The sequence below is a fragment of the Hyperoodon ampullatus genome (genome assembly GCF_949752795.1).
Source record: "Hyperoodon ampullatus genome assembly, chromosome: 4".
In the NCBI taxonomy this organism is placed as follows: Eukaryota; Metazoa; Chordata; class Mammalia; order Artiodactyla; family Ziphiidae; genus Hyperoodon; species Hyperoodon ampullatus.
The window spans coordinates 14,657,898-14,670,969 of NC_136917.1; the positions used below are offsets into that span (position 1 = coordinate 14,657,898).

At 41.0% G+C, this 13,072-nt stretch overlaps 1 protein-coding gene across 1 annotated transcript in view; it reads right to left on the reverse strand.

Annotated features, from left to right (window-relative positions):
* Window positions 1-1,011: 1,011 nt before the first annotated feature.
* LCP2 (lymphocyte cytosolic protein 2) overlaps window positions 1,012-13,072 on the reverse strand; it is a gene marked incomplete at both ends in the record, with an annotated part of 43,107 nt that continues 31,046 nt past the window's right edge. Inside the window, 7 exons of the mRNA XM_079703121.1 lie at window positions 1,012-1,134; window positions 2,610-2,765; window positions 4,306-4,383; window positions 4,993-5,087; window positions 8,420-8,469; window positions 9,962-10,083; window positions 12,948-12,999. Of these exons, the coding sequence (XP_079559247.1) occupies window positions 1,012-1,134; window positions 2,610-2,765; window positions 4,306-4,383; window positions 4,993-5,087; window positions 8,420-8,469; window positions 9,962-10,083; window positions 12,948-12,999 (676 nt within the window). The remainder of the gene's footprint in view (window positions 1,135-2,609; window positions 2,766-4,305; window positions 4,384-4,992; window positions 5,088-8,419; window positions 8,470-9,961; window positions 10,084-12,947; window positions 13,000-13,072) is intronic.

Consider the following 13,072-nt stretch of genomic DNA (forward strand, 5'->3'; position numbering starts at 1 on the left):
ATTGCTTTAAAGAATTTATAAAGCCTTTTGGGGAAGGGTGAAGAGAGGGCTTTATGACAGTTGTCAGGGGGATAAAAATAGAAAAAAGGTATCTAATTGGAAAGTCTGATCAAATTTTTCCATGTATATATACATGGCTTTTTCATCTTCCCGGGAAGACTTTGATAAAAATCTACATCACTTGATGATGCTTTTGGAGTTGGGTAGGGGTGGAGGAGGTAGGGTGTGGGTGTTGGTTGTGATGAAATTAAATCCGGGTGTACATGACACCAAAGCCTCATCTCTAAATTTAAAATGTTTTCTTTTGGTATTTGTTGCTTCAATTTGCTTTAAAACAGAAAAATAATAGTGTGAATGAAATAAAGTCAATAAAGTTGTTTTAGGAACCAAAAAGTGAAGCAAAAGGCAAATTAATTTTAATTCCAAGAAGTTATCCCAACTGCATTTATCTTTTTCATTAAAAAAGTATACAAAAATCCCCCCAGCAAAAGCACCAAATAAGTATGAAACACTTTTGAAGCCTCTTAAATTATTGCTCTTGAGAAATTAAATTTTAGTAATTTTCAAATTATACATATAAAACTGATGATTGCTTTGAATGGTAAAGGATTGGCTATTTAAAAAATCAGTTTTACGTGTTATCAAAAGCTATTACCATTTCAGCATTTTGAAACTTACCCCAAATTATTTCTGTAGGTATGTAAACTACTGTACTTGGAAATGGGTGTTCAAATACACATCTTTTTAAAATGAATTATTACAGTGCACTACTAGACTTCAGGTGTGAACATTATTACTCATGCACTTTGCACATACTGAAGAAGAATAAATAAATTATGGGATCTTTGACAGTCTTCATTTCAAACACTTTCTTAAGGGAAAGAACAAAACCCTTGTGTTCGTGTTGAGGGGTTCAAATCAGTCCTGAGTGTTTGACGGTTCACCAAGATTGATTGATCTTCCCAGGCTGGGACAGAGGCAGGAGGAAGGTTCATTTGCTTGGCTAACTTGCTAGGGATAACCTGCAGAATACGTTAATGTGCACTGGTATCTGGAACCTCGGTTCTTCCCATCAATGAGCAGAAGTGGCATTTTCCTGAAGTAGTCGATAATATCTGACACAGACAGAAAGTCCTGAAAGATTCAAAATAGGGAGCTAAATCAACATTGGAATAGGTAGTGTGAATTTCACTCTCAGTTTTTTTTTATCTGCATAATATCCTACCTCTTGAAGTATGAGGATTATGGGAAAAACCCATGTAAAACTTGGCAAATATTTTAATGATTTCTGCTATAGAACTTTGAAAAAAATAATTCCTCACCAATATCCAGCAAACCTTGGACAAAAGACAAATATGTATTTAGGTATATATATTTTTAACCTCATATAGGGAATTATATATATTATAGAGATAGAGGGAGAGAGGGAGAGTCTAATTATGATAGCCTTACCTTAGGATCGTTCTATCTGTGTGGTTCGGTTTTGGTTTTTGTAGCCCTGCTTTACTCTAAATCACGAACAATGTTAGGAGGTATAAGGAATCAGGAGGTCAGACAGCATTGCCGGTGTCTGAAGATGCATAATAGTTCCTTCATGATCTCCGTCGTGTCCCCACTGCCACCTCCACACTCACTTGCTCTGTAGCAAGTCTTTGCATTCATTACCTGGATCACCCTATCCCTGATGGTCAGACTGGGAAACCCCCATCCATCCATCTAGATATGGGTCAGAGGTCATTTGGTACCCCAGACAGAGTTATGCACTTCCTCCAAGACTACTCTGCTAGGTGCCTCCCTCCAGGGCAACTGCAATGAGTGGTTTGTATTTGTGTGTTTCCACACTAGACCAGTAGAAGTCCTGGAGGGCAGACATCTCTGCTTCTATAGGACCTATGCAGCTCTACCCATGCTGAACCAGTGATTCAAACGTGACCAAAATCATGTGGGTTTTTTTTTTCTACTGGTTTACATTACCATAACTTAAAAATATTTGGAGTGAAGTGGAAGTTATGGGTAAGTTGTTTCTCATTCTGGAAATGTTTGATTCAGCTGATCCTCCTCCTGGAAATTTGAACTTAAAGAACATGTTTGGGGCATTAAAGCGACTAGCATAAACCTTGGAAAAATAGAGGAAAAGGTCTTTGGCAATCTGGCCACCTTCATTGGCCTTACTTCCATTTCTAGTAAGCAATGACCCAAGTCATTTTTCCAGATATCCATTTAAGACACAGCCCTATAAATACACTGTAATCTTACGTTAAAATTATGTCATAGAGGTGACTTAATTCACCTCTGTGTCACAGAATGGATTTGCCTTTGGCACCATCTAACTGGATTTTTAAAAATTTAAATGCTAACATACATATATTTTTTAAGTTACACATGTAACTTTAGACTATTTGGAATAAAAGATATAAGTAGCAGAGGTAGATACTGTTACCATTTTATTTCCTTCCAGTAAAGGAAGGGCTTCACTAATGTGACTTAACTCTAAAGTTGCCAGGCAGTATGGACCCCAAAAGAATGCTACAGCAAGGTTCCATGTAGGTAGGTATGCAGAGAGGCATAAATAGAGAATTGGGGGAAATTTTACAACTAGAAGTCCTTACCTCTTTCCCTCGGAGTCCAGTTCCCAACAAGTAAACTTGGCTTTCCTCCTGATAACGGATCTGGATGTTGTAAACTTTATCTTTGTACAACACCATGAGGACGTATGGATTGGTTATTGTTTTTCTAGAGCTGTCTCTAACCAGGAAAGTGCCATCCTAAAAGGATAGATTCTTGTTATTATGGGAGCAGCAAAAGTCAATACTCCTGTTGCCTGTGAGAGCAGTAGACAAGCCTCTAGGGATCTGGGAACCTACCAGTTGACAATTCAGTGAACATTTAGTTCCCCAAACAGCTGCAGTCCCATGTGGCATGGATTTCTTGGTTGTCAAGAAAGAGGCAGCAGAGATTATGTTAGAGCAATTTCCAAATTTCAAAGAGACCTCTTTGAAGTCTCTTGATGAAAAAGGAATCTCTTTTTCAGTAATAACAAATGATAGATGGTTGAGTGGATAAAGGGCCAGCAAAATAAGGACTTTATTGGTTAAGTAAAGATATATCTTCCTACTGCTGAGAGCTATTTCCCTAACTCTTTCTTTCCACAGTCAAAGTCAGAAAACACCCAAATTCCTAAGAAATTTACCCATTTTAAAACCTCATGGTATCCAGGTACAGTGTTTCATCATCAAACACCTGAACAAAATCCAGTGTGGACCATCTGTGTTCTTATCTCCCTTTTTTTTCTTATATTTACCAAAATAGTATTGTGATTTGTCCTGTACTTTAAAATTTCATTCCATAAGTTAGCTACATAATATTAATACTATAAAGGTCTAATATTAAAATAAAATGAATTAGGAAGGACTCATTTAAATTACTCCCTCCTCTGTGTATTGAATCAGGATGGTTCTAAATAGCCACCAATCTGCAATTATGGCTTTCTTTTGTTTTTTTTATTCCAGGTTGATTGAGTAACTTCTAGTTGGAACATCTCTGTTGAACAAATATACGTGTGGACCAGCGATTCATAGCCCTGGCTTCACTTTAGAATTTCAAGTTCTGAAGACTCCCAGAGCCCACACAGCACCCCTGACTAATTGAATCAGAATCTCTCCAAGTGAGACCAGAATCAGAATTTTTTAAGGCTTCCCAGGTGATTTAAATGTGCAACCAAGCTTGAGAACTACTGTTGCACTCTTGAGATGTGAAAGAAAGATGAAGGATCTTTGCTTTCCTGTCTCTGATATATAGATCTAAGGTTAATGTTCAGCACTGGAAGACAGGAAATCTGGTTTAAGACCTTTCATATTAAATGACAGCTAGAAATTTCTAGCGGAAAGGACAAAAAATTGCTGTTGTCTCTCTCAATACGGGGTCCCTTCACATTGATGTGGATGGCAACTGTGTATCAAGAGGAAGATGGAACCGATAAGACATTGGAAATTTGGGGGAAAGAGAGTCTCCTTTTGATGCTGTGTGATTCCTGTGAAAAGATGAACCATTTTACTTAATAAAATCTCCTAAGATTCTGCCAGCCAAATGACCACCTTAATTTAGATTTTTTTCCCCAGGGTCCTAAGAGTCTGGTAGGACACTGGTAGGTGGAAAGCTGGCACTAATTGGCCCCCTTGGTATAACAGCATGAATGGCACCCAGCAGAATTCCTAGCCCATAATTGATACTCAGTAAAAGTCAGTTCCATTCCTTTTCTTCCATTAATATTTATAACTACTTAAAAAATAAACTTTAGCACAGTACCTGGTTTATCTTTCTAAGAGCCGCTTCTGCCTCTAATCGGGTAATATAAGAAACGTACCAGTCTTCATTTAATGAATTCTGAAAATGTAAATTTTTAAAAATGGTATAAATTTTGCAGTTACATATGTAAGTGAAAAGGAAAGCCTCCAAGTAATCATTACCATAAATCACCACCTCAGTTCCATGAAGTTTGAAGCATTTATTTTCTTAATTTGAATATAGAATCATTCAGGTGAGAATAAATAGAAGATATTTTGTGTGAACTGCTTTTTTTCATGACACTAGTTGCAAAGGTAGCAGTGAATAAGCATTTCATATATAATGAAGCCTCTAATCAGGAACGATATAGATGTAATAATTTCTTCAGTGTAGTATAATAATATATTTAATGAAAAAAACTAGGTTAACGAGCAGTTAAGTGACTTATGCAATGTCATAAACCAAGAAGCAGATGAAAAACACGGTTATTTTTCTCATTGTTTAATGCAAAACACACATTTGCCATTGGAAGAGGAACACCAAGGAAAAAAGAACATATTATTTTTCATCTGAGTCCTCCTCTTGATTTTTTTCACTAAAAAAATTAAGACTAACAGAAGATAAAAGAACAAGAGAGTATTCATTGGGAGTTTCTGATGATTCATTTACTGGGGTAGAAATAAAATACAAACATATGCTTTATATTACCTCTTCTTCTGAACGGGATGGTAGCTGAGGTTTGTTTGGAGCTGGCGAGGGAAAGCTCCTGCCTTCACCTCTGGGAGGTGGCCTGTTGGTAGGGCCTTCAAAAGTAGAGCATTTTCAAAGTTCATTTACTTTAAGCAATTTTTCACTTGTCATAACACATTTCCCCCCCAAAATGCCCTTGCAGTTATTCCCAGCAGTTAACATTTCAAGACACCACAGCTTCAAATATAATTTTCGGGACTTCCCTGGCAGTCCAGTGGTTAAGACTCGACTCCGTGCTCCCAATGCAGGGGGCACGGGTTCGATCCCTGGTCGGGATCCTGCATGCCACACAGCCAAAAAAAAAAAAAAAAAAAAAAGCCACTTGTTCGAAACCACAAGGGCTGTTCAGGCCCTATCCTGTAGCCAGGCCAGTGAAATTTTGAGACACTACCACACATTTGAGTGATTGCTTCATTGTGCACGTTACATATATACCACCCATGTGATGACAATGTGGTGATAAAATAATTATGTTCTCATTGTTTTCACAAAAAGAAATTTAAGTTACCCAAGATGAGGTGAAGTTACCTTAAGAATATTTTTAGCTTTTAGAACCAGAGTTTACTATCTGCTGTTCTTTACCAAATTTTCTACAGAGTTCAACTTCCATAGAAAGCCCCGCCAACTATCTGATCAATCAGGAAGTCTGTATTGGGTTCTATAAATTACCCAGCACTCGTGCTTCGCCTTCTCTAACGCCTTTTTTTCTTGTTGCCAGTTCCCTGAAACTTTCCAAGAGAATGTGTTTCAGGAAAGGTTTGATTTTGTTGATTTATAATTGCCAAGGCTGTCTCCTGTGTGCCAGAACAGCTGTTAAAGGCTGGGAAATTCTGTGAGTTGAATGTTCTCTTAATAATTCATGCATCATTCATTTGTTCATTCAACAGACATTTTTTCAGCACTACTACGTCCAGGCCCTGAGTAAGGCACCCATGTATGCTACCTTTCATTCTCACAGCAACCCCGCAAGGTGGGTATTATCTTCTTTTTTGAATATCAGGAAACAAAGGCTCAGAGAGTCTAAATAAAGCATGTGCTCTTAGTGGCAGCGCCAAGACTTGAACTTTACTGTGCATAAATGAGAATTCCAGGGGGACCCAGTATCACCCAGGCTCAGGAATATGCATTTAACAAGCACTCCAGGTGGTTCTGCACCAGGGCTGTTACTCCATCTACAATACACCACAAGGGGCAAACTGCCTGCCCCTGGGCCACTGAGAGAGGAGAGTTACTTGGGAAGAGCCAGAGTCTTCCCAGCCATGTCACCTGGATTACTTGAGATGATGTTCCCTGTTTCTAAATAAGCAGATCAGGCTAGCCTGAGCTGCTGATCTTCCTTCTTAAGGCTCCAAGTACCTGAACAGACCTTCCCCATGCCCACCTTTGCAGTCCAACATGGCAGGCACTTTTATAATGTTTGTTGAATGAATGAAATCTAGCTATATGGGAAAGTAATATAATCAAGGCTTATAGTGCATGGCTGTTTTAGAGTTGAGGAATTATTCTCTTTCTGCTTCTGCATCTGCAGGCTAGCACTACTAAGTCATTATTCATGACAGACAATATACTACTTTTCATTGCAGTCACCCACCACCCTTAACATCTAGATCCTCAAGGGTTTTGGACAATATACAGCACATCCTTTATTTTCCTGACCTTGGGACAGCCAGTGGAGGATTAGACTGAGGACCAGGTGTCCTGGTACTCTTAGGAGAAAAGGGTTCAATTTTGATTAAGGTAGTAAAGTAAGCCCTCTGCATCCACAGGTTCCACATCTGTGAATTCAACCAACTGCAGATTGGTTCAGCCAGTGGGTTGGTTGAATCTGTGGATGTGGAGCCTGTGGATGTGAAGTTCTGATGGTGCTATGCCATTTTACACAAAGAACTTGAACATCCTTGGATTTTGGTATCTGTGGGGTCCTGAAACCAATCCCCCTCCCATATTAGAGGGATGACTCTATTCCAAAAAAATTAACTGACTGTTTATATTAATAATCCCCATCACCAACTCATAAAAGCAGGAGTCTGTGGAATTCACTTTGTGAGATACTGCTGTAAGTGAAGTGTCTGAAGCTCAGATGCCTGCAGGGGCCAGGCAAGGAACACAAAGTAGGTTCACAAAATAATGAGTTGTGGACACTGGAAAATTGAGGGATGTGTGTGGAGGAACTGTGGAAGCCATATAGTGAATATGGACACTATATCCTCAAATGCCTAGGAAACATTGAAAACGTAGTGGATTTCATTGGTGTCAGCAGTAGGGTCTCACACATACATGGGATGATGTACCCAATTGAATGTAATAGATGTGCTCCTGAAAAAAGTTCTACTCTTGAGTTACAATTTAAACTTACTAAAGTAGTTTCCTATTTATAACACATACAGTACTGGTGTTCCTGTATGTGTACCATGAGTGCCAAAAAAAAAAGAGTGTTTTGTTTTTTCCTCACAGGATTTTTAAAAGTCTTAAGTCAACCTTTAAAAATGGTGTAATTTCACATTAAAAGCCATATTTCCAGTTTTTCTTGAAAAAAAATCAGGAATTCTGGTAACACTGGGTGAGTTTCCTAGCATGAGAAAAAAATCTGTTTACTAGAGTTGGGTGACTTTCCATAGTCATGTCAGTCATTCAACAAATATTTTTAAAGTGCCTACCATGTGCTAGTTACTTGCAAGTCTTTAAGGATAAAAAATAAACACAGTCTAGTCCTACCTTTTAGGTCTTTGCTTCTATTCAGAGTGGTCCATAGACCAGCAATACCAGCACCACACAGGAACTTGCTAGAAATGCAGAACCTCGGGTCCCATCCAAGACCCACCGAACTAGAATATGCATTTTAACACAACTCCCAGGTGATTTGTATGCATTTTAAAGTCTGAGGACACTCTCAGCAAATACTTAGCATGGACACCCAGAGGAGGTACTACTGAAAATGCAGGTCCTCACCCAGACTTACTGTATCAGAATCTTGGGGCCTGGGGTCTCTTAAACTGTATTTTAAACCTGTTCCTCAACTAGCAACTCCAGGTTAGATTCATTATAGAAACCAAAACTACAGAAAAAGCCAGCACTATCCTAAGCACCATATAAAAACAGCAGGGAGGAAAGGCTCTATGTGGGAAGATGAAGGCCAAGGCTGCCTTCCTGAGGAAGTGTGTGTGTGTGTGTGTGTGCACGCGCGTGTGTCTGTGGTGGTCTGTGTAGTATCCTATCACTCCAACAGCCTTTGGCACATTGCAGAAACTGAGTTAAGGGCTGAATGATGAAGTCAGATACTCTTAGGAAACAACAAAACCGTTGCCAAAAGGCTTTGGGACAGGTTGGCCGTCCAGTCATGATGGCATATTGGCTGGAGTAAACCACTAGAGCCCAGAGTACAAACCTTGAGAGAAGTATGGCGGCAGGGAGGCACTCTGCGAAAAACCACTGTTGCTGTGGAGACAGAAAAAGAACGGATTTTAAGTTGGGGTAGGTTTAAGGGGCCAGAGGGGGAGCCTGGACTGGGGAAATGCTACTTCTTTTGCTATCACTTCCCACTCCCTCCCTGAAACCATGGAAGGCAGGGCAAAGAGAAGGAACTTGTTGGACATACTTCACTGCTGTCCCAAGATGGACCATCCCAAAGTCTAACAAGCTTCTCAAGCCAAAAAGCAAAAGCAACAAAAGAACTGTGTAAAGGGCTTTAAAAGCTCCTTTAAAAAGTCAGCTGCAGTTTGAGGACTTTGAGTTTGGAGCATGACAGAAGTCCTCTGGGGAGAGGACTTCTCTTTCAGTTAGGAAAATATATTAAATGGGCATGTTATTGGGGAATGGTGCATCCCCAGGGCCTAGGGGTTTAGAAGGAGAGGGTAGGGAGGCGAGAAACACAGAGAGGGCTCGGTGGTGCTGCAGCTGACAGAAGCAGCATCTCTGGGGGCTGGGGTGGTGGTGAGGAAGGCCCGAGGGAGGCCCCGAAATGCTGTCTGCTCCACGCTGAGCAGCAATTTCCTTAGCCTTTAGCCCAAACCTTCTGTAAAAGCACGCTCTGCTCAAAAATCTCGTGTGAGTGTTATTTTGTAAGAATGAAGCATAGGGCTGGGGCCCCAGGTGTGATGAGATGGCATGAGAAAATGGCAGACATGGCAGAAGAAGGAAAACAGCTGGAAGAATGAGAGGAAGCAGCAGAAAATCAGAGCAAGAGGCGCCCAGGGAAAATGAAACAAAATTGAGAATCCTTCCAGATATCTGGCAGGAGTGGAGGGGTCTTGCTGGTGGGTGAGTTTTCTCCCATAATGAGGGTGGGGACTGAGCCTCTCTCTTTGGATAGTGAAGGAGAAGATGCGCCCAACGTGCTGGTGGATGAACCCTCGGGGGCACTACAAGGCAGCCCGACGGCTTATTTATGAGAAACGACCTGAGTCTTCCTCCTGTCGGTGCCTCTGCCTCTGACAGCCTGCCTAATCATGGACCCTGAGAAACACTCTTGCTACTGAGAAAACAGACCTGCTGGGGACAGAGCCTGTGCAGTGAATTCTCCCCATCTGCTAGGTACAAGCTGCGTTTTCTCAGCCTTCCCATCCAAGATGCAGGGTGAACTCCAGCTCATTAAATTAATTGGGTTTCTTGAGTGTTTGTTTCTTTGTTTTAACTCACAGAGTGAAAACATTCCCTATTTCCCACCCAAGAGTCCATTCTGTCTGGGGGCCATAACAGGGCAGTCAATTCTGTACCCCTCTGACCCCAAAGCACAGAGACTCAGAGGACAGCAGTGAGTTAACATATGCGATTCTTTATGCTCAGCTTGGTTTTGTTTCTTAAGACCCAAAATGCTCTGACCCTATGACCAGTGGCTCATTTCTTTCTTTCTCAATCCACCCGACATTTGCTCAGTATCAGTGGCCCCAGACATAATGCTAGGTTAGAACTGAATGATGTCAGCACAAACCTTTCTGAGAAGGCTCCGGGCAGGTGAGCTGATGGAAAGGAGTGCTTGGGCAATGGCTTGGTAGATCTGGAAGGGAAGGTGTTGGAGCTCATGGGGAGCAGTGCTGGCTGGGGCAGAGATCTCTGATGTACTTCGGGGGAAAAGAAAAAAGAAAGCAGATTGTCAGGATCCAAGTGTCACAGGAACATCCCAGAACTGCTCCCCAGTTAGAAATAGCTAGTCTAAAGGGAGATACAAAAATCCAAAAGATCAAATGTCATTAGGAAGTGATAGGTTGGAAGCCCACCCCCAAGGTTTTTCTAGACGATTTACTGCCATAGAATGCAGTTTCAAATGCTGCCATTCTATATCATTCTCCATAATACACATTTATTTTATGTTTTTTTTTTCATTTTTGAAATGTTAACTTGGCAGAAAATTGTCAGTTGGAAACCATATGAATTTCAGAAAAGATTCACAAGTTTTGTTTTATGAAAGCCAAATTTTATGCTATGTCATTCATCTGCAGTTAGTGATCCTTTAGCCACATGTCTTAGAGAGCATAAATACTAGAATGTTTTCTATCAAACTGTACATGCAATTTTCAATTTTGCTGTACTAGTAATTTGCCCTGTTATGCATGAACTTAACAGTTCTCTTTGGTAACCCAGCCAAATAACTCCATTTTATTATAGCTATGCAGTATACCAACTGACATACATCTACTTAATACTAATTTTACAATTATAATGGATTCTATGGAGTTTCTGTACTAAATAATTCCATTTGAATGCCTGAGCAGAAAAATGAAGGAATGGGTTATAAGTTGTAAGAAAGCCTTTCTGAACATACCATCATCTTCATCCTGGTAAGGGGAAGAAAAAAAAGACATTAACCTATCATCAAAACACAATTTCTCAAAGAGTAACTCTATTTCTGTATTTCTCAATCATAGAAATGTCTCTGTTTTCTTCCTTTAGCAGTTGTGTGTCTCCATAATAAAGATACTGTGGAGAACAGTAAAACTTGCTAAATAATTTATGATTTCTTAATACAAACGATCATTTAAAGACACTCCAATCTGAGACACTCTTTATATATTTAACATAAAATAGCTTCTGAGGTGTCTAAAAGGGCCCAAAGATCCACTCATAATGATGATATCTACTATGTGCCCCAAAGACTCATACACAATATTTCATCCAGTTCTTCAAGCAACCCTTCAAGAATTTAACATTCCCATTTTACAAATGGAAACATGCTACCCAAGAGGGATTCCTAACTTGCCAAGAGTTACAGAAATTGATTCAAACCTAATCTGCCTGACCCAAAGCTTAACCTTCTTTTGTAATGGTCACTCCTCTTAAAAGCAATGCAACCTTACTGATTCGTAAATAGCTTCCAAGGTGTGTCCGCTTGGTTCAGCACATTTATCTTTAGGACAACCTTCTGAAATAGATAAGGGAGGGGCTCTTTCTGTACTCCTCAGATAGGAAATGATGTTCAGAGAGGCAAGAATGATTCTGCCATTGACTAGGAGACCAACATTCCCAACCTGGACTTGTTTTGTTAGGCGAGCACAGTGGTGGTGAAAGAGCACCTTCCTCAAGTGTTGTTGTGAGGGTCAAATTAGTTACTACTTGTGCCTGGTATATGTGGAGTGCTCAGTAAAGTTTGCTGTCCCTAGTCCTACCACTGAGATGAGGCAAGAAGGATTATAGCCAGAATCACTCATCCCAGTTGGCCAACTGGGAAGGAGTCCCAGCAAAGGGCTGCGTAGATAAATACACATGGACTCAGGGAATCCCCAGAATGAAATTGGTCTTTGACACTTCTGCAACCATGTTTCCTCTGGTCCAAAATATAAGACTTCTGGGTTCTCATGACACCAAGTGTCAATCCTTCCAGAGATAGGGAACCTCAGGAATGTGACGTTACCCTCATTTTCAACCTTATCTCCTCTTTGTCCCTATGGCTCTGCAGCCAGACTGCTGTCTTCACCGTCCCCACAGGCTCCATGGGCATCGCCACTCACCTGCCTTCGCTGAGGACATTCCTGGGGCTGGAATGCACTGAGCTTTCTCTTGGGGTGTCTATCCTGTGTCCTTCCCAGCATTCAATGGTCACATCTCTAAAACTCACCCTTGTCTCCTCAACCCCCATACATCACTTTCATCCCTTTGCCTCTGTAGCTCATTCTGTGATCATATGCTCCTTAGCATGTGGTCCGTGGGTTTGCCTGTCTCCATCATATCTTAGCACAGCATCTAGCACAGAGCTATGAAACACCAGGCACCTGTGGGCTGAACCCTTGAACATGGCAGGGGTGTGATGGCCTTCAGACAGCTTACGGTATAGAGGAAATCAGACAGACCTGGATTTCGATCCTGGCTATTTACTAGCTGTGCAACTTACAGTGAGTATCTTACTCCTCTAAGCTCCCATTTCCTCTTTGTGAAAGAGAAACAGTGACTCTTTACAGGGACATTAAATGCAAAGCATATGTAAATCTGGGATGACCAACTGTCCTGGTCCTTGTTTGCCTGAAACTGATGGGGTTCCTGGGATGTGAGACTTTCATTGCTAAAACTGGGCAAGTCCCAGGCAAACAGCTTGTCCAAAGTAGCTAGGTTGGTAACATGTACATAGTAGTAGGCATTCAGTAAATGCTGTTTCCCCTCTTTCTCAGGCCATGGAGGTATTAAAGGGGAAAACAGAGGCCTAGGAAACTTTGCTGTGAGGCCCAGACTCTCCCTTTCTTCTCCCTTCTACCTACTTCCCCTTCATGTTGCTAATTACCACCTGGTAATAGGGCTGAGACTAACCCATCCTCCCTAGGAACCTTCAGAGGGATAGGAGTTAAGCAATGCAGCATGGTGGGCAGGAGGGAAAGATGGAGGCCCCACCAGGCAGCGGTATTCAGGAGCCTACTGTGTGCAGGCCTCAGAGCAGAGGTAGCCTCGACCTCCTCAGAGCCTACACCGGTTTCCCTGTGCCAAGCATTCACCACATGACATTGTGTACTTACATTCTCTCTTCTGTCTGATCCCCATCCATGCCTGAAATGAATCAGGGCAAAGGAAAAGAACTGAGCATGAATACTTTCAAAGAATATAGATAGTTTCACTTAAT